General features: G+C 41.7%; 1 protein-coding gene across 1 annotated transcript in view; it reads left to right on the top strand.

The window, feature by feature from the left end:
* The window catches only part of kcnh5b (potassium voltage-gated channel, subfamily H (eag-related), member 5b), a 268,909-nt gene extending 249,862 nt beyond the window's left edge, over positions 1 to 19,047 (top strand). The window contains exon 11 of the mRNA XM_052018025.1: positions 18,106 to 19,047. Within this exon, the coding sequence (XP_051873985.1) occupies positions 18,106 to 19,047 (942 nt within the window). The remainder of the gene's footprint in view (positions 1 to 18,105) is intronic.
* The last annotated feature ends 273 nt before the right edge of the window (positions 19,048 to 19,320 follow it).

The following is a 19,320-nucleotide window of genomic DNA, read 5'->3' as shown; positions in this document are numbered from 1 at the left end:
TTTATACACTTCCAACAGATCACCCCTCAGCCTCCGCTGCTCCAGATAAAAGACCCCAATTTGTCCAGCCTCTCCTGATAGCACATGCCCTCTAATCCAGGCAGCATCCTAGTATAAACCTCCCCTGCACCCTCTCTAAAGCCTTGACATCCTTCCTATAGTGAGGCGAACAGAATTGCATGCAGTACTCTAAATGTGGCCTAATCAGAGTTCTATGTGTCTTATAGAAGATGTCGTACAGCAATTATACGGAGCCCTGGTGAGAACACATGTATTATGTGCAGGTCTGGTTTCTCTATGTAAGGAAGGATATACTTGCGATTGCAGGAGTGTAGTAAACGTTCACCAGATTGATTCCTGTGATGAGACAGTTTGATTGATGAGAGGTTAGGCAGAATGGGCCCATACACATGAGTTTAGAAAAGAATGGGAAGCCTTTTCATTGAAACATAGAAATTTTTTATGAGACTTGTCAGGAGAGATGTGGTCTAGATATTTCCCCTCGCTCGGTTATTTAGAACCAGAATTTGCAGTTCCAAAACAAAAAATCAATTATTCAGCATAAAGGTGAGAAGAAATTTCTTCAGCCTGAGAGCAATGAACGTTTGGAACTATCTACCCAAGGGGCTGCAGAGGTTCAGTCACTAAGCATATTCAAGAAAGAGATTGATAGACTTCTGGATACTTAGGGAATTGAGGAGTATGAGGTCAGTGCAGGAAGGTGCTGCTGAGGTTAAAAAACAGCCATTGTCTTATTGATACTGTTGGCAGCAATCTGTCGCTGAACACATCACTATGGGAACAACTGGCCACTCACTGTGACAGGGACCCCTGGATAGGAGAAACAGGCATGGCCAACTGTGAAGGGCCTACACCCACAGAGTCTTCAGAAAGACCACATCTGACCTGGGACTCTCTGAGGAGCACTGTACTCACAGCTTCAGGTTTCCCAAGGCTGTCATCACTGACATATGTAACATACAGTGGAAAAACCTTTAGTATCCGTACCGAGTACTAGATTGCTCCCTTCCTTGCCACAGGATCTTCTCAAGTGACCAGAGCAAATCTCTGCCACACCTTTCAATTTACTGCTTGCCTCAGCATCAGAGAGATAACCCAGACACTATATTCATCTAAAAATGATTTCATCTACTGTGCTTTCATTGAAAACAGGTGGCAAAGCAGTCACTGGGATTCCTCAGTTTTGCTGGTTTCCCACCAGTGCAGACACCCATTGACTCAGTCCGCTTCCCGGAAAGGATCCTGTTCATAACCTGGACCTATGTCAAGTGGATCATGTCTTCATGATGGTCATGCCACACTTCCAGGAAGCACAAAAGATATGTTCATCCACAGGGAGAATGAACTGCTAAACATTTTCTGTGGCCCAAATCCAAGGGAAGAGAGCCCAGCTTCTACTTCCCTGGCTCCTTACATCAATTCGCAGTCATACCACTGCAGTTGAGCACCCCTCAGGGAGAGCCATGTATGCATCAGAATTGCTGTGTGGGACTTTGATGGGTATGTGTGAGAGAGAATAAGTTACAAGGGTACAGGAAAATAATATGCAAAGGGTGAATGGGACTGATAGATTGCTCTGCTGGAAGCTGGCATGGAATCGATGGGTTGAATGGCCTCCTTCTGTGTCATTACAAGGAAAATGTCTAAAACAGTGCAAAATTGGGTGAAGTTACAATGAGATGTGGACAGGACCTGGCAGCATATGATTCTGGGTATAAACCACCATGGCGTTCCTTTTAATGTATTTCTGGCTAAATTCACATGTTTTTATGGGGGACCTGAATGGGTGTGAGTGCTCTGTCCAGCACATGTTTAGTGCATTAAAAAAAGGGTGAAATCCCATTTCCCAGCACAAACGGTTAATGCTTTCTAAAATGTCTTTATGCACCACAAATGGAGTCAAGAGGGTTAAAAACAAACCTGTGTTATTCCTACTATGTTATCGCAGTTGTTGTGTCAACTGGATGAAAAGCAAATTTAGGATGTTGGGAAAATATCTTCACACATAGGCTACCCAGCATTCAGAACAGAAAAGATGATAGAGAAATTATTCCAGTCACCTGGAGAAAACTGAAGCAAGTGAGTCATTTCAGGGCCAGATGGGAGAAATCTAAATTGGTTTTATGCTTCTCTTGCGTCATTTCCCAAATTGATCCAAATGGATTTCCCTTTCTGATCTTACATGAACTCAGCTTATTATAATGGAGGGAGATGCACATGATCATAGACTTTCCATTGTTATCAGTTTATGGTTTAAGAACAGAGTAAACCTTTGACAATGCTGGTCCGGATGTGACATAGGATTCTGCTAGAATGGCATCTTGTGTTAATGGATGTTGTTCAAAGGCCAGTTTCTCAAATCATACTGCCACAGGAGCTGATCTCAAACTTAAAGCTCTCAATTTCATCCCACCCACACCAAACAGCCCAGCAAACCAAAGTCTTAATAAGTAGGGCACTCTTGGTTGGACAACCAGAGGCAACATCCTGCTCTGCTAAGGTGTATAAACAGCAGTTTAAGCTGTATCATTATGCTTTTATACACCTTAATTCCCAGCTCTGCTCACTTATATCCAAGCTCCCCTGATTTACATAAGTAACGTTTATACTGAGGAACAGAAATATTAAATTTTCAGTGCCTTAGGGAAGCCATCTATTTTCACCCTTTTGTTTCCATGTGTTGGGGTAAAAACTGTTTCACTCTGCCTGCTTTGCATTGGTTATGAAAACTATATTTGATGTCGTTTGCTGCTTTCATATAAGATATCCACTTATCTAAATAAAACAGCTTGAATGCTCCTTGTTGAAATGACCACATCATAGTGTTTCCAGAGTATTTGACAAATGTAATTCATCCTGTAAATGCAAGTGTGGAACAGGAAAGGGGAAATTGGGATTATGGCTTCTCTGGATCATTAACAAACTGCTCACAAATGTGATACCTGAAATTTCTTTCGAATTTAAGGATGAGGCACTATCATTAGAAAAAAACATACCTGTTGTAAAAATTACAATAGATTTTGGCAATTTCTTTCTGAGGCAGAAATGACCCAATTGCCAGAAATCTGATGTATTTTGAAGGAGGTGCTGCTTGACAACTTATCTAGCAATGAAGTGGGTCCGGCAAGGGATTCTCCTGAAGATGACAGGACCATTTTAACTCCTGACACCCAGCATAATCGAAGTGGTAACATCCCAAAACTGGAACTGGGCCAATGACCACATCATTCACCCAGTCCTACCAGATACTTGTTATCATGGTTAAGGTCTTGAGATGGTGGCCAGCTGGTTGAGAGGGGATTAGTGGTGTCATGACAACAACCTTCCTCTCAATGTCAGCAAAACAAAAGAGTTGGTCTTTGTTTTCAGGAAGGGAGGCAGTGCACATGCTCCTGTCTACAACAACCATGTTGAGGTCAAGAGGGTTGAGAGCTTCAAATTCCTAGGAATGAACATCACCAATAGCCTGCCCTAGTCCAACAAAGTAGACGCCATGGCCAAGAAAAGTCACCAGCGCCTCTACTTCCTCAGGAGGCTAAAGAAACTTGGCATGTCCCCTTTGACATTCACCAATTTTTATCGATGCACCACAGCAAGCATCCTATCTGAATGCATCACGGCAACTGCTCTGCCCGGGACTGCAAGAAATTGCAGAGAGTTGTGTACACAGCTCAGCACATCACAGAAACCAGCCTCCCCTCTATGGACTCTGTCTATACTTCTCGCTGAATCAGTAAAGCAGCCAGAATAATCAAAGACCCCACCCACCCCGGAATGTTCTCTCTTCTCCCCTCTCACATCGGGCAGAAGATATAAAAGCCTGAAAGCACGTACCACCAGGCTCAAGGACAGCTTCTATCCCACTGTTATAAGACCATTGAATGGTTCCCTAATACAATAAGATGGACTCTTGACCTCGCAATCTACCTCATTGTGACCTGCACCTTATTGTCTACCTCATTGCACTTTCTCTGTAGCTGTTACACTTTATTCTGCAGTCTGTTATTGTTTTACCTTGTACTACCTCAATATACTGTTGTAATGAATTGATCTGTACGAATGATATGCAAGACATGTTTCTTACTGTACCTCAGTACAAGTGACAATAATAAACCAAGCATAATTCCAATTTATTATACTGTTAAAATCAGATCACAGTGTAATCCTTGGGACCACAATTCCAACTATAAAATATAAATATAATTGTACACGGCAGTAAGTGGCCAAACCAGTGAAAGGATTGCAGAAGGGCCATCTCAAACATGGCCCAGGAAGCTTTCATTTGTAATCCAGAGAAATGGGAGTGGCCTGGATGCTTTGGAGTGTTCAAAACTACCTGAGGAATTTCTCCCTGCCCACAGCTTCTGATTCTCAACTGGAACATGACATACAGACATGTCCCCACACCCGCAGAATTGCTTCACCTACTGGGCACTCACCAGTAAACAAGGTCCAGGTCTTCAAAATGGCTTTGGCTCAGCAGTGGCAGGAATGGGCACCAGGCACCATCTGCTTGCACCTCACCCATTACTTTCTGACATGTACAATCACCCCGGCACAAAAATTGTGTTAACGGCATGAAACGTCCTTAAAGCATTGACTTGCCCAAAAAGCAACTCAGAGAGCTGACTTAACTTTCGTCATTAATTTGGTTGCTAGGTTTATTAATTAAACTTCTCTCCCAGGAATATCACAATCTTTTGCTGTCTGCCTATTAGAATCAATTAGTTTTTAGGTTCCAAGGTGAATTTTCCTTCAAGAACTATGAAGCAACCACAATAAACCCCACAAACACTTTTGGTTTAAGGCACTATAAGCTTTGCAGTTCCCAGTGGTAAAATGATACATGGAAAATATTGATATTTATGGAGAAACTGTACTTTTGTTACTTATCCATCTGCAGCAGCTCAGAGATGGTGTTGTTTAAGTGCTGCCATTTGCGGACTATCAAGCACAACAAACTGCCATCATTGTGAAATAAACTTAGTGATTAACACCCAGCAAATGAGCGTTGCATCGAGAATAATAGACCTTCAGATGACAAGCTCCACTGAGTGAGTGCTCACTGCAATAAGGACAGGAGGATGGTAAAATGGTTGATGATGAGGCGCAAGGTAGTATTTCAACTGGGCAATCTTAAACATTTCCCAGCAAAGCTCAAACTGTTTACAAAGACTGCACATGCTGAAGACTAAACTAAAAGTGACACCACTGACAGGCTGTTGTTTACAGTGTACTGCTGCAGCTCCCAATCAAAGCACATCTGCAACCAGGCTCTTCCATTCTTCCACTGCACTTTGACATTTCCATGTTCCCCTCCCTCTTATTTTCGTATCGAGCGGCAATGCCAATGGCCTCAGATCACAGTGACTCCCTGCCCTCCTCAATATTTTGCCTGGGTACAGCTTCTCTCTGCCTCTCCTAATTTGGTTTCCGCTGCATCTTCCTCCTGCCCCTCCTGTACATCCCCCCCATCCCACACCCACCTCCCGCCCTTCCCGTACTCCCCCACACTCACCTCCTGCCCCTCCTGTACTCCCCCCATACCCACCTCCTGTCCCTTCCGTACTCCCCCCACACCCACCTCCTGCCCCTCCTGTACTCCCCCCACACCCACCTCCTGCCCCTCCTGTACTCCCCCCACACCCACCTCCTACCCTTTCCTTCTCTTTTCTTTACGATTTTCCTTTCCTACCCATGTCCTGCTTCCTGGTCTTATTCCCGTTTCCTTCCATGCTTTGGCACTTCAAATTCAGTTTTTAAAAGAAGCTGGGAATCAAAATGATGTCATTAAAAGTGACCATGAAACTGCTGGATTTTTGAAAGAGAGAGGTAGATGGATGTGTATCAGTGAAGGGGTGAAAGGTTACTGCAACTGGTTGGAATGTGAAGCTGAGGTTTCAATCAGATTAACCAGGATCCTATTTAATTGGCAGAGCAGGTTTGTGGGTTGGAGTGGCCTAATCTGCTCCTAGTGCAGGTGTCTTTATCCATTCAGAACCTTATATGATTCTAGTCCTTATCAATAGGACTGACTCCTTAATGACTCTCCAAAATAATTTTGAAATCCACTCCATCGTTTGATATTTGATCAAGGTCTCAGCTGTCTTCTGGGCAATGAGGGAAGGGCAAGAAATACTGCCCAAACAGTGGGGGTTTAAGTGTAATGCTTGGGTGGCTGGATGGGGACAGAGCAGAGATTGGGGCTGGGGTAGGCAAGGCAAACTGCATTTTCTGCAGTGTAATTAAGAGAGTGGGAACAATGGAAAGAAAGGTGGGTTGAATGAAAGCTTGGGACTTTATAACAGGTAAACAGTGAAAGATGGTTTCCACCAATAGCAAATATGAACAGAGATATGGAAACCGATATTTTCAATGGGAAAACCAGGGGGAAGGGAAATGGAAAGATTCTGAAAATGAGTTGATTCGATTATGGGTTATGTTCTCACAAGTGGTTGTTGAAGTGGAGGCTGGATTGTTTTAAACAAAAGGGATAAATGCAGGTCCTCCCCAGATTATGAATGAGTGTTTGAGAACTGGCGGGATGGATTTGTTAGCTGCTGCGGGGCTGCAGGTATCTTCTGCTTTGTGGGAACTTGGTCCGTGGCTACATTTCCAACTTGCAAACTGTTCAGGTTATGAACAGTTCTCAGGAACGGAGCCCTGTCGTAACCTGAGGAGAACCTGTGGTTGAAAATAAGAACGTATAAGGAACTTGTGGGAAAAGGTTGTGGGAGATCCTCAGCAAATGCACCAGGAATAGAATCGCCTCACTGGTGCTGGAAGTTCTCTCATTCTTTGGAGACACTTTAGTGAGTTTGAGTTAAAGGAGTAGTTTAGGAATTTTGCTGGCATGTTGCCGTATGCAGTGCCCAAACTGTAACACCAACATTCATCGGTTTGGTCTTTATAATGTGGGTTTTGTTATGTAAAACACAAGGACAGATGAATTCAGAGCTGACAATTTTACATAGAACCAAAGTCTGAAGAAGCAGGGAGAGAGGCACTGACTCTTGTAAATGGCACAGAACCAAACATCACAAGGTCTGATTCCATTTACCCACAGAATCAGGCACAGTGTACTTAAAATGCCAAATGATCAAGCCTACATCTACTGCTGAATAGACCTCCTGTGGCCATGGCTGGGAGATAAGACCCCAGCGACTTGGAGTAGATATCGTGTGATTTTATTTTCCAGCCAAAAATGGGTGAGTGTGTGTTGCCATTAAACCATATGTAGAGAAAGGAGTGGTAGATTTCTATCATGTGGATGGTTCAGCTTATTACGAGAGAACATGCCAAATCTGGAACATGTATGGCAACGAAAAAGGTACACAATCCTTAACTTCTATCATGGATTGTTTTGGATTTCTGTGAAAAAGGAATGGATCAAGATAAGACTGTGCTGGAGCTCATCCACATGGAAACTTCTCATTCTTAACTGTGCCTTTGAAGTGTATCATTGAGCAGAAGCCAAGAGATTCCCCATAGGAAAGTGGCAGAACAATCAGAATATATATATTATCCTGGCTTTTCTTGTGCTTCTTCAAGTCTCTATCCTTGAGCCTCTGTCCGTGCTGTATAATCCCATCAACAATGCGTTGTTTCACTGCTTTCACAGTGTTATTTTTTTCTAATTTTATTCCACAAAAGGGTTTTACCAGAAATTTCTTTTGCTGCATCACCTTTCATTGGAGATTGGACTTGAGGACTGATGCTCACACTCACCATTATCTATAAATTTTCCTCCACATGTTCAGGCACTCCTGCCTTGCTACAGCTGAGGAAAATTGTCTTTGCAGGTTTAACCTAACTTGTGAGGCAGCCACAGGCTGGATGTTGTGTCCCAGCGTTCAGGAGAGAACCTCTCCCATTGACATGCTACACTCAGTTTTTAGATGTGTGGCTCATTCTGCGTTGGCACAAGGAATATCTGTTATGTGGTAGGGTTATGAACATATCAGGTAAGCAGCATATCAGGTAATCCAATTCTGACCAAGGATCTTCAAGCTGAAGCGTCAACTCTGTTTCTTATCCTGCAGATGCAGGTTGATCTGCTGAATATTTACAAGATTTTCTGTTTTTATTTTATTATTTCCAGCATCTACATTTTTTATTTTACATTTTCAGATAAGCATCTGATGTCTTGTCCAACAGATCAAAGTATCTCATTGACATGGCACAAGGTCCCATGACATACTCGGAAATCTAGGCAGGAATTCCAGTGCAGGATTGTGGGAGGTGATACTCAGTTGGAAGTACAGTCTTTTCAGTGGGATGTTAAACTGAGGCCCTGTCTGTTTCCTTGGGTGATCACAAAGGATTGCACGTATTGCATTCTTTTCTTGATTTCTGAAAGGAATGTTTCTGGAAATCATTTTGTTAAGTGAAATTTTGTGAATCACAGAGCCTGACGGAAATGCATTGTGGGTACTTAGATGCAGCATAGTCCTCTGGGTGGAGAGTGGCATGTTATTCATTACAGTGAAAAATAGGTTCATAAATCGAAGGTATGCACCCCAAAGAATCAATGTTGTTATAGAGAAAATTCAAAAATCAAACATTTTGCAAATTGAAAAATTATATATTTTGAATAATAGTAATGAAGTTTTGACCAGAGGTCTGTACTTTATTCTATCCAATTAACAAGTATTACAATAAGGTAACGATTTGGCTCCTAATATCGTGATGCTGGTGGAAACTGCTGTTTTCAAAATGACTGCTGCATTTCCTACGTTACCACTGTGCCGACACAAAAGTTCTTCTTCACTGGCTGTGAAATACTTTGAAATATCTAGAATGTGACATGAAAAGTGCCATACAAATGAAAATGTAATAATTTTTCTTATTGAAATGTCTAATTATTTCTCACCATGTAAAGTTTCTCATGACAAGTGGGAACAGCAGGTGCTAACAAAGGCGGACATCAATGGATTAAAACACAGAAGGTGATTCTGTTAATTGTGTCTGTATCAGCTCTGTGCTGGAGCAATCCAAAACTAATTCCAGCTAAACACTACACTCTGCCTCAGTTCAAGTCTTGCTCACGGTTTGAGGAAACACTAATGGACTTGATACTTCCTGCAAGTAGAAGGTGTGGGGCATTGGGAAGCCAAAGGACTCCAAGGCAGCTATTATCCTTTCCTTATCACCCTGCTTCACATCACAGACACATTAAGTGAAATCAATGAACTTTACAGCATGGAAGGGAGTCATTCAGCCATCGATCCATGCAGGTCAACCACTAGTTCTTGGTCTTCAGCCTTGTACATTATAGAACATCAAGTGCTCATCCACATATTTTAAAATGATGAGGGTTTCTACCTCTGCCACCCTTTCAGTGAGTGAGTTCCAGATCCCCACCACTACACAAGGCTGAGAGGCGACAAATACTCCTTTGGGCTTGACTCTACATTACCTGAGCTTGCAATGTTGGGGTAGAAGTTTGATCCCATTTTTCAAATGTAAAACTTGCTCTACACATATTCTACACCTGCGGAGTTCTTCCAGCTTTTTGTGTGTGCTCTACACATACCAGTTTATCAGTGGGATGACGTGCCCAGTCTATGCTGGATGGTGGCTAACGCATGTTAATGAAGGACCTAAAGCTCACTGACAGACCCTTGTTCAATATTAATTCCCAGGAGCAAGGCAGTGTTGCTTTTTTCCAGCCTTCCCTGAGACAATCTAACCAGATAATCTAAGCAGCTTGACATTACTAAGAAGATGCATCCTTATAGAATGACATGCTTCCCTGCTGGTGAAGAGTAGATGGTGTTCAGCTGGTGCCCTTATTATCACATGGCACAACTAGTAGAGCAGCTACTTCACAGCTCCAGTGATCCAGGTTCAGTTCTGAGCTCCAGCATTGTCTATGTAGGGATTGCATATCCTCCCTGTGACTGTATGGGTTTCTTTCAGGCGCTCTGGTTTCCTCCCACATCTGAAAGATAGGATAAGATAAAATCTTTATTAGTCACATGTACATCGAAACACACAGTGAAATACGTCCTTTGCGTAGTGTTCTGGGGGCAGCCCGCAAGTGTCGCCACGCTTCTGGCGCCAACATAGCATGCCCACAGCTCCTAACCTGTACGTCTTTGGAATGTGGGAGGAAACCGGAGCACCCGGAGGAAACCCACGCAGACACGAGGAGAACGTACAAACTCCTTACAGACAGCAGCCGGAATTGAACCCGGGTCGCTGGCACTGTAAAGTGTTACACTAACTGCTACACTGCCGTGACATGAGGGTTGGTACGTTAATTGCCCCTAGTGCAAGTGAGTGGTAGAATTTCGTGGGAGTTGAAGGGACTGTGGGGAGAATAAAATAGGATTAATGTAGGATTTGTGTAAATGTGTGCTAGATGTTCAGCAAGGACTAATGGGCCTGTTTCTGTTCTGTATGAATTTATGACTCTATGACTCTATGAATGATATAAACCTTAATTGCAACCAAGAGCTGTACAGGAATGCTGTCTGAGTCCACAGCTGTTGTGATACGTCCCCACCTTTCTGGTACTCCCCAATGCATTCCTCCACGCCCACCTGCCCCAACCAACTCTCTTCACACTGGCATGAAGCCTCCTCCTGGGACTTACCTGAAACATGATGTCAGTGGGACAACTAAGTTGTTTCTGCCCATTAGACAAGTTGCCCAAATCTCATGCTGAGGAGGCCAATCCCTATCAATTCTGGAGCTAATCTGGATGACACCGCAATATTAAATTGGTAAATAAAGTAGGTAAATTGGCTTAGTATTGTCACATGTACTGAGGTACAGTGAAAAACTTTGTTTTGCGTGCCATCCATACAGATCTTTTCATTACAACAGTACATCGAGGTAGTACAAGGGAAAAGCAATAACAGATTGCAGAATATAATGTTACAGAGAAAGTACAGTGCAAGCAGAAAATAAGGTGGAAGGCCATGACGAGATAGATTGTTAGGTCAAAAGTCCATCTTTATTGTACAAGAGGTCCATTCAGTAGTTTTATAGCAGTTAGATAGAAGCTGTTTTTGAGCCTGGTAGTATTTGCTTTCAGGCTTTTGTATCTTCTGCCCAATGAGAGGGGGAAGAAGAGAGAATGTCCAGTGTGGGAGGGATCTTTGACAATGTTGGCTGCTTTACTGAGGCAGCGATAAGTGTAGCCAGAGGTTCAATTTCTATCAATTCTGGAGTCAACCTGGGCCCCAAAGTGACACCACAATATTAAACAGAGATCATAAGGAGGGGAATGGACTCAGGATAAGAACTCATCTATTTAGGGCTTAGATAAAGAGTAAGGTCTTTATTCAGAGTGTTGTAAATGTTTGGAATTCTCGAGGCCAGAGTGTGAACAATGCTCAGTCATTGAGCGTGTTCAGGACTGGGATGTATGGGCACCAGCAGAAGTGAGAGATACAGGGATAAGAGAGGAACATGCATGGTGTACAAGACCAGCCAATACATGTTCAAGGGGCCAACTGACTTAGTTTCTCTGTTCATGTTTTCATGTACTACATGCCTTAAACACAATACAAAAATATCATTTTATTTAGCAGTCAGCAGAAAACCAGAATAACAAAGTCCCCTAGTTGTTTTGAGCTGTGGATCTCATTGACTAAAGCCCAGTTTTAAGGAATGCAGATAAATGAGACGGTACAACTCCCTGGACTCCAGCCAATGGTTGTAGAAACAGAATGTTCAAAAATTGGCAGTGCCTTCAAATAACTGTTTGGAAATAATGGTGTTTACCCTTCAGTTATATGTATAATCCGAAGGCATGGTGCCCAAATCTGACCTCTTTTTGAAGTTCTGCCATTATGATAATGAATAACTAGAGTGAAATAACAAAATAATAAGAAAAAAACTGATTTAACCTCCCCTCAAGAAAACAGGAAGGAAGCTTCTTTATTGCTACCCCCTTCTGACTTTAATTTCATTTGGTCAAATAACACTATGCTCAATAACCCAGCATGATTGTATGAAAGGGAACATTGAGGTAGGTTCTGAATTAACCAAAGATCATCATTTCATATTCATGGCAATATTTTGTTTTTTAGAACACCAAAATTATTGTTTTATTTACGTCCTTATAGAATGATTTACCAGTCATTCAGTTTTCAAGTTGTTGGCTGTATGAATCCCTTTCAGAACATAAGAAAAAGTAAATAGAACATTCAGTTGTTCATCTTGGTTGAATGTCTCAGCCATTTCCCCGTTCTCTCTGCCTTCAAAGGACCTGCTTTTACTTCTGCTGATTTTCTTTTAAAATGTCTGCAGAAAGCTTTTATGTTTTGATGCCTTGCTAGTTTACTCCAGTATTCTATTTTCTCTCTATTCTGTTGCAAAACTCTAAAATTCTCCTGACCCTGTGGTTTATTACTAATTTTGATAAAATTAAAAGTCTCTAACTTCAATCTAATTAAAGAATAGATCATAAGAGAATGACTTTGCCACTTGCACTGATAGAAATTAGCATGCACTGAAGCAGAATTCAGCACTTATCACTCAGACAGAACCCAAGAGTTCAAACTCAGGGTCCTAATCAAAATTGTGCAATGCTTCATCCCTGGCTTATTTTTAAAACAAAAATCAATAATTTGCTTAGCAATCAAAAATGAATCATGTCAATCCCTTAGGGAATAGGCAGAGAAATATAGAAACTGCTGCAATATATCACTGGATGATTACTCAAAACCTGCTCACTGTTAATTAAAAACAACAATTAGCATCTCAAATTGAAAAATAATTGCATTGTCGTCATCTAGTACCACATGCCATGGGTTAAATTGTATTTAGCAAGGCATATAATAGAACTAATTGTAAAGCAAGTGATGCTCATCAATGACAAGGGTGCATTACAATGGAGTACTCACTGGTTTATATGATAAATGCTATAACAAGCAACACCAGCCTTCCCATTAACTTGCCTTTTGACTGACCTCATTTTTTCTCCCCCCAGGCAACTGACTATTCCATTGCACAGCTCCAATGTCTTTGTTTATCCACTGGGTGTAGGGGTCTGCAGTAGTGAGGAGGTTATGTAGGAATGGTATTTTAACATGTGAGCTGCTGGATTTGACAAGTGTGTGCGGGGGACGTGAGCTTAAATCTACTAAAGGAACAGGTTGCCTGTAGGAAATTCAGTAACAGTGGGTTAGCAGTTTCACAATATCAGTCACTCATTAAGATCATATTTCCAAGAGTCAGAGGCATTAATTCAAGTTGCTAGTGAATTCAGTGCAAGAGCATGGAGTGACGATGGAGGCTCAAAGACTCATGGGCAAATGTGATTTTTATTAATGACTTGGATGAGGGGGTAGAAGGGTGGGTCGGCAAGTTTACAGACGACACAAAGTTTGGTGGTGTTATGGATAGTGTAGAGGATTGTCGAAGATTACAGAGGGATATTGATAGGATGCACAGCTGGGCTGAGAAGTGGCAGATGGAGTTCAATCCCGAGAAGTGTGAGGTGGCACACTTTGGAAGGACAAACTCCAAGGCAGAGTACAAAGTTAATGGCAGGATTCTTGGTAAGTGTGGAGGAGCAGAGGGATCTGGGCGTCCTGTTATGGACTCAGTGAAAGTCCCTTTAAGATAGAGAGTGTGTGTGTATGTGTGTGTGGGGCGTGCTTACGTCAATAGAAGATAAAGGACGTAATGACGTTGTTGAAGAGGTCAGAAGAGGAAGAAAGAGAGAGAGAGAAGGGAGAGAGACACCAGCCTGCTTGTTTTCTCTATCGATGGATGAGAAACAATAACTGTGTTTGCCACTGAAATCCATGTATGGAAGTTGGAAGTAATCCGGTGGAGTTCACTTTGTTGTTGACCTGTAGAAGGAAACAGGTATTTGTGTGTGGATGACCACGGTTCGGATGCTTTTCGGGGTGAGGAAGTCACTACCGAGTAAACACTGAAGTGTCGTTTGGGTTCCATCGTGGAACATTTGGATTTCGTATGTACTCTCTCTATGTTTTTCTACATCTACATCTTATCTTCAGACAACGGTGGTTGTTGAAGAAGCCCTTGCTCATGTTTCACCTTATGGCTTGCGGAACTGAACTTTAAGAACCATTCAGGAACTGGGAGTTTTGGACTTTGTCACACACACACACGAAGAGTTTAGTTTTGGGGTTAACGTTCGAGGTTTAACATTCTTGAATTCTAACATACTAACATTTTTACTTTTATTTTACGTATTATCAATAGTAGTGATTAATAAAATAGTTTTTAACACTGAATCATGCTCAGTGTGTTTCTTTTGTTGCTGGTTTGTGACAGTCCCTATCCACAGATCCCTGAAAGTTGCCTCACAGTTGGATAGGGTAGTTAAGAAAGCTTATGGGGAGTTAGCTTTCATAAGTTGAGGGATCGAGTTTAAGAGCTGCGAGGTAATGATGCAGCTCTATAAAACTATGGTTAGACCAGTTCTGGTCACCTCATTATAGGAAGGATGTGGGGAGCATTGGAAAGGATGCAGAGGAGATTTACCAGGATGCTGCCTGGTTTAGAGAGTATGCATTATAAGGAGAGACTAAGGGAGCTAGGGCTTTACTCTTCGGAGAGAATGAGGATGATAGGAGACATGATAGAGGTGCACAAAATATTAAGAGGCATAGATAGAGTGGACAGCCAGCACCTCTTTCCCAGGACACCAATGCTCAATACAAGAGGGCATGGCTTTAAAATAATGGGTGGGAAGTTCAAGGGAGATATCAGAGGAAGGTTTTTTACCCAGAGAGTGGTTGGTGCATGGAATGTGCTGCCTGGGGCGGTGGTGGAGGCAGGTACATTGGTCAAATTCAAGAGATTACTAGATAAGCATAAGGAGGAATTTAAAATAGAGGGATATGTGGGAGGAAGGGGTTAGCTAGTCTTAGGCGAGGTTTAAAGGTCAGCACAACATTGTGGGCCAAAGGGCCTGTATTGTGCTGTACTCTTCTATGTTCTAAATGTGCTATTGAATGGGCCAAACTCCCATCTGTTTTCTGACTATTTCTATGAAAGTCTTTCTTCATTTTGGAGTTTGCTTCAGGAACTTTGGAGGAAATGTTCGTATAATTTGAACTTATTTTTTGAACATTACTGTTCCCTTTCCAAACTTTGCAAATATCCACTTTTCTTTTGTACATCATATCATCATGGGTGCTAATTATGGTGAGACCTCCATGATGGACAATAGCTAGAGCTACATTAACAGCAGGAAACTGCTTCTCATGGTACTGAAGTCCTGCAGGAGAGAAGTGACCATCGGACAGGACCAGCACACAGAAGGCTCTATCTGCCATAAATTAATGTTAGCAAGACATTGCAAATCTGAAGCCATCTCAGACAGATATTGGCCTGGATGTTCCTGTGAAGGGATGATCCTTCCTTTGGCCAAGCTCGAAGAAACTTGTCCATAAACATTCAGACTGCAAACTGGATTTCTCATTTCTCGATGAAACATGCAGAATGGCAACACCTCTAGGGGGAGCAAAGCATCCAGAAAGTGTGATGTCATCTGGAGAAATAAAGGACTGCAGATGCTGGAATCTAGATGAAAAACACGATGATGCTGGCAGAACTCAGCAGGCCAGGCAGCATCTTTGGAGAAAAGCAGGCAGTCAATGTTTCGGGTCAGGACCCTTCTTCAGGACTGAAGATAGGAAAAGGGGAAGCCCAATATCTAGGAGGGAAAAGCAGAGCAGTGATAGGTGGACAAAAGAGGCAAGGCGGGGTGGGCACAAGGTGGTGATAGGTAGGTGCAGATAAGAGATAGTGATAGGCAGGTGCGGGAGAGGAGGGGAGAGCAGATCTACAGGTAAGAAGAGAAAGGAAAAAGAAGAAAAAAAGGATACAAAAAAGAGAGATGGGCTAGGAAACAGAAGAACAGAAGAAGCATGGTGGGGGGGGGGGGGGGTTAGAATTACTTAAAGTGGGCGAATTCAATGTTCATGCCATTAGGCTGCAAGGTTCCAAGACGAAAAACAAGGTGCTGTTCCTCCAGGTTGCACTTGGACTCCTGCTGGCAGTGGAGAAGGCTGAGGACTGACATATCAGTGGTAGTGTGGGAAGAGGAGTTGAAGTGACTGGCAATGGGGAGATGCAGATTGCGGTCATGGACAGAGCGCAGGTGTTCTGCGAAACGGTCATCTACTTGATTGAACAGCTAAATGATCAAAGGATTATCATAGATTGCAAATCAGGAAGTAAAAAGCACTCATTTTTATAACTTACTAAATATTTTACTGAAGTGAAACTGGCCAATTCCTGCACACAGGATTAAGGCAGAAGATCAAATACCTTAAACATACTGTATATATATTTAAAAAGTTAGCTCTTTTATAATTCTGGAACCTTGCTTAACAAAGCATGCTTTTTTTATTGTGGAGTTAGTGTGGAAAAAAATGAAATTCATATTAAATGTTGATACTATGTTGAATATATTTGTAAACGCTGCATCATTGCAACTTCTGGAAGAGTAATGCAACACTGACAGCAATGTTTGCATCTTGCATTTCACTGTGCATGTCCAGATATCACAACTTGCTGTAAGATTTAAGTAGTAATGTCTCTATATTCCATCATTGCAACCACACATTTGATTTTCAAACATTAATGGGTAATCCTCATCTAAGAGTGATCAAAACATCTTCAGAAATAAACAGAACCCTTTGTGGTTGCACTGCAAAAGAAGTATTTCATTCTTAGTTAACTAATTCTCTGTAAGTCTTTTAACAAAACCTAAACTGCATACTGTATCAGAGAGATAATGGAAAACTGACCTAAAAGTTAAGAGTTAATAGTGGGAAAAATTAATTGTAAGCAAAGGATAATCTCAGAGACTCTTACAGGTGGCTTGATTATGTTCCATGTGCTGAAAGTTTATAAGAGTGAGCTGAAGAGCCTCACTAAAGTAGCTTGTGGAACAATAATCAAGTATCAGTATCTGCACTGTGTTGGTATCATCACATGATGCACCATTTCCTAGACTAAGTTTCCCAGGGGCCATAATTTCCAAATCACATTCTTGGCTCCTCCAAGTTTCCTTTGCTATTATAAATCAACAGGAATTTAAAACATGAGCATTGTGAAGCTCATCCCCCAATTGTTTCTATTTTCCAACTATGACGGTATCTATCCTCAACTGAAGACAAGGGATTAGAAACGATATGGACCAACCTTCATAACCTGTTAATTGGATCAATGTTCACCAACCTTACAGACTTAGCTGGTGCTAGTTCCCCACTCTCTGTACACAAGAAGTGATCCATTCAAATGTTGAGCTTATCAGAAGATTGCATTGAATATTAGTCTCTAAATAACTTTAATGTAAATATTAAGTATTTGTTCTTTTAAAGTTAAATCAATCCTGGAAATTAAAAAAAAAGTTAAATTCCTGTGAAATGTAGATTTATCTTGTGTGCTGTTTTACTAAGTGTTGATTGTGCCTGGTGGTGGGGTTTCTGAGAGTGTCAGAAGGAGCAGAAATAACAAACATAATTTAAATTAACAGGATCACTAAAATCGTTGAAATCCATTGTCATCTCCACTGATGTTAAGTACCACATTCCATATCATCTCCAGTTTCTTTTTTCAAGCATGCCCTTAACATTCAGTATAACAGTGATGCAGTTTCTCAGCAGCAAGGTTAGGACTGAGAAGAAAATGTCATATGACAAGTGAAATCTATAACTGTTATCAAATAGTCTTTTTCTGGCTTAGAGTTGAAACATATGAACTTCTCTGTATTGGAGAAAAGTCAACGTTAAAGGATCTGAAGAGAGTTCAAGCGTGATCCTAACATTCAACTCTTGTTCCTTGATTTCTGTCAATCCCAAATATCAACATCATCTTTTCTCTTAAATGATAAATGATGGGAATCAAACTGACTTAGATGCATTTGAAAGCAGGATACAATCATTTGAGAATTTCCACTCAATCTATCATTTGTGTATCAGGCTACTTTCACAGCCTAGCATTTTGAAAGGCAATTATCTTAACACTAATGATTTGAAAATAATAAAATGCTTTGCAAGTGCAGTTTTCTGGACATTTTTTAAACAATCCATTTTGGAAATGCAATTCCACTTTTTTGTTTCTTGTCTCTTGTTCCAGATCATTTTCCGAAAGATCATTGATGTGAAGAAAGAGGAGGAAGAGCGGATGCGGCTGAAAAACGAAGTGACACTTAGCATCCCAGTGGACCATCCCGTCAGGAAGCTCTTCCAGAAGTTCAAGCAGCAGAAGGAGTTACGGAATCAGGCTGCAGAGCGCAGCAACTCAGACAGAAACCACCTCAAAGCGGAGAACCACTCATTTCACAATGGTGTCTCTACCACAGGCACGAGTGTGGTTACTGTGTCTCAGATCACACCGATCCCTTCTTCCCTTTCCTTTGTGAGAAATAATGAGCAAAAGATGCAAATACAGCGGGAGACTGTGGAGCTGAAAACAAAAGGTCTGAACGAACAGATGTGCTCTAAGGTCACTAGTCCTGTACAGGCCAAGACTGGAAATGGGAAAGGATGGTTAAGACTTAAGAATTCTGTTGCCTTCACTGACCCCTTCCCTGGATCAAGAGAGGAGAAGGAGCAGAACTGGAACAATGTCATCAAAGCTGAATCCATGGAAATTCTTTCAGAGGAGTCGAAAGGTACAGATTCCGAGAACAATGTTATAAAGAATCCTTTGAGGAAAACGGACTCGTGTGACAGCGGCATTACAAAAAGTGACCTGCGGTTAGACAAGGCTGGAGAAATTCGCAGCCCACTGGAGCATAGCCCAGTTCAAGCTGACGTTAGGCACCCCTTCTACCCAATTCCCGAGCAGGCTTTGCAGACCACACTGCAAGAAGCCAAAATGGAACTGAAAGAAGACATTCAGTTGCTATGCAACAGAATGACTGGCCTTGAGAAGCAAGTGACAGAAATCCTTCAAATACTGTCTGAAAAGAATCTGGCAGAAATGCCTTCTGAGAAGTCTCAGCACACAAGTCAGGAAGTATTACCTGTTTCTAAGCCTCCAGCTCCTTCATTGGAAGAAGATATTCAGTCTTAGCTTGGAAACGCGGTGAAGATTTAACTTTCACACACGAGTTTAACCAAATGCACAAGAAGACTGCTATGACAGTCAAAAGACTTTTGCATGTCCAGCTGGATTCTGGCCTGCCAAAGAAAAATTGTTAACTGAAATATTGCTTGTAAATTATATAGATAATTGCATGCATATATAAAACTTGGTTTACAATTCCTCACTGCATATATTGGAACATTTTGTGCAGTGTAGTTACTGTTTTCTTCTATAGGTTTCTGGGCTTGCACAGTCAATTGC

This window comes from Pristis pectinata, chromosome 1 (assembly GCF_009764475.1).
Source record: "Pristis pectinata isolate sPriPec2 chromosome 1, sPriPec2.1.pri, whole genome shotgun sequence".
NCBI classification, from domain to species: Eukaryota; Metazoa; Chordata; class Chondrichthyes; order Rhinopristiformes; family Pristidae; genus Pristis; species Pristis pectinata.
The sequence above is the reverse complement of the archived record's forward strand: the minus strand, read 5'-3'. Positions and strand labels throughout refer to the sequence as shown.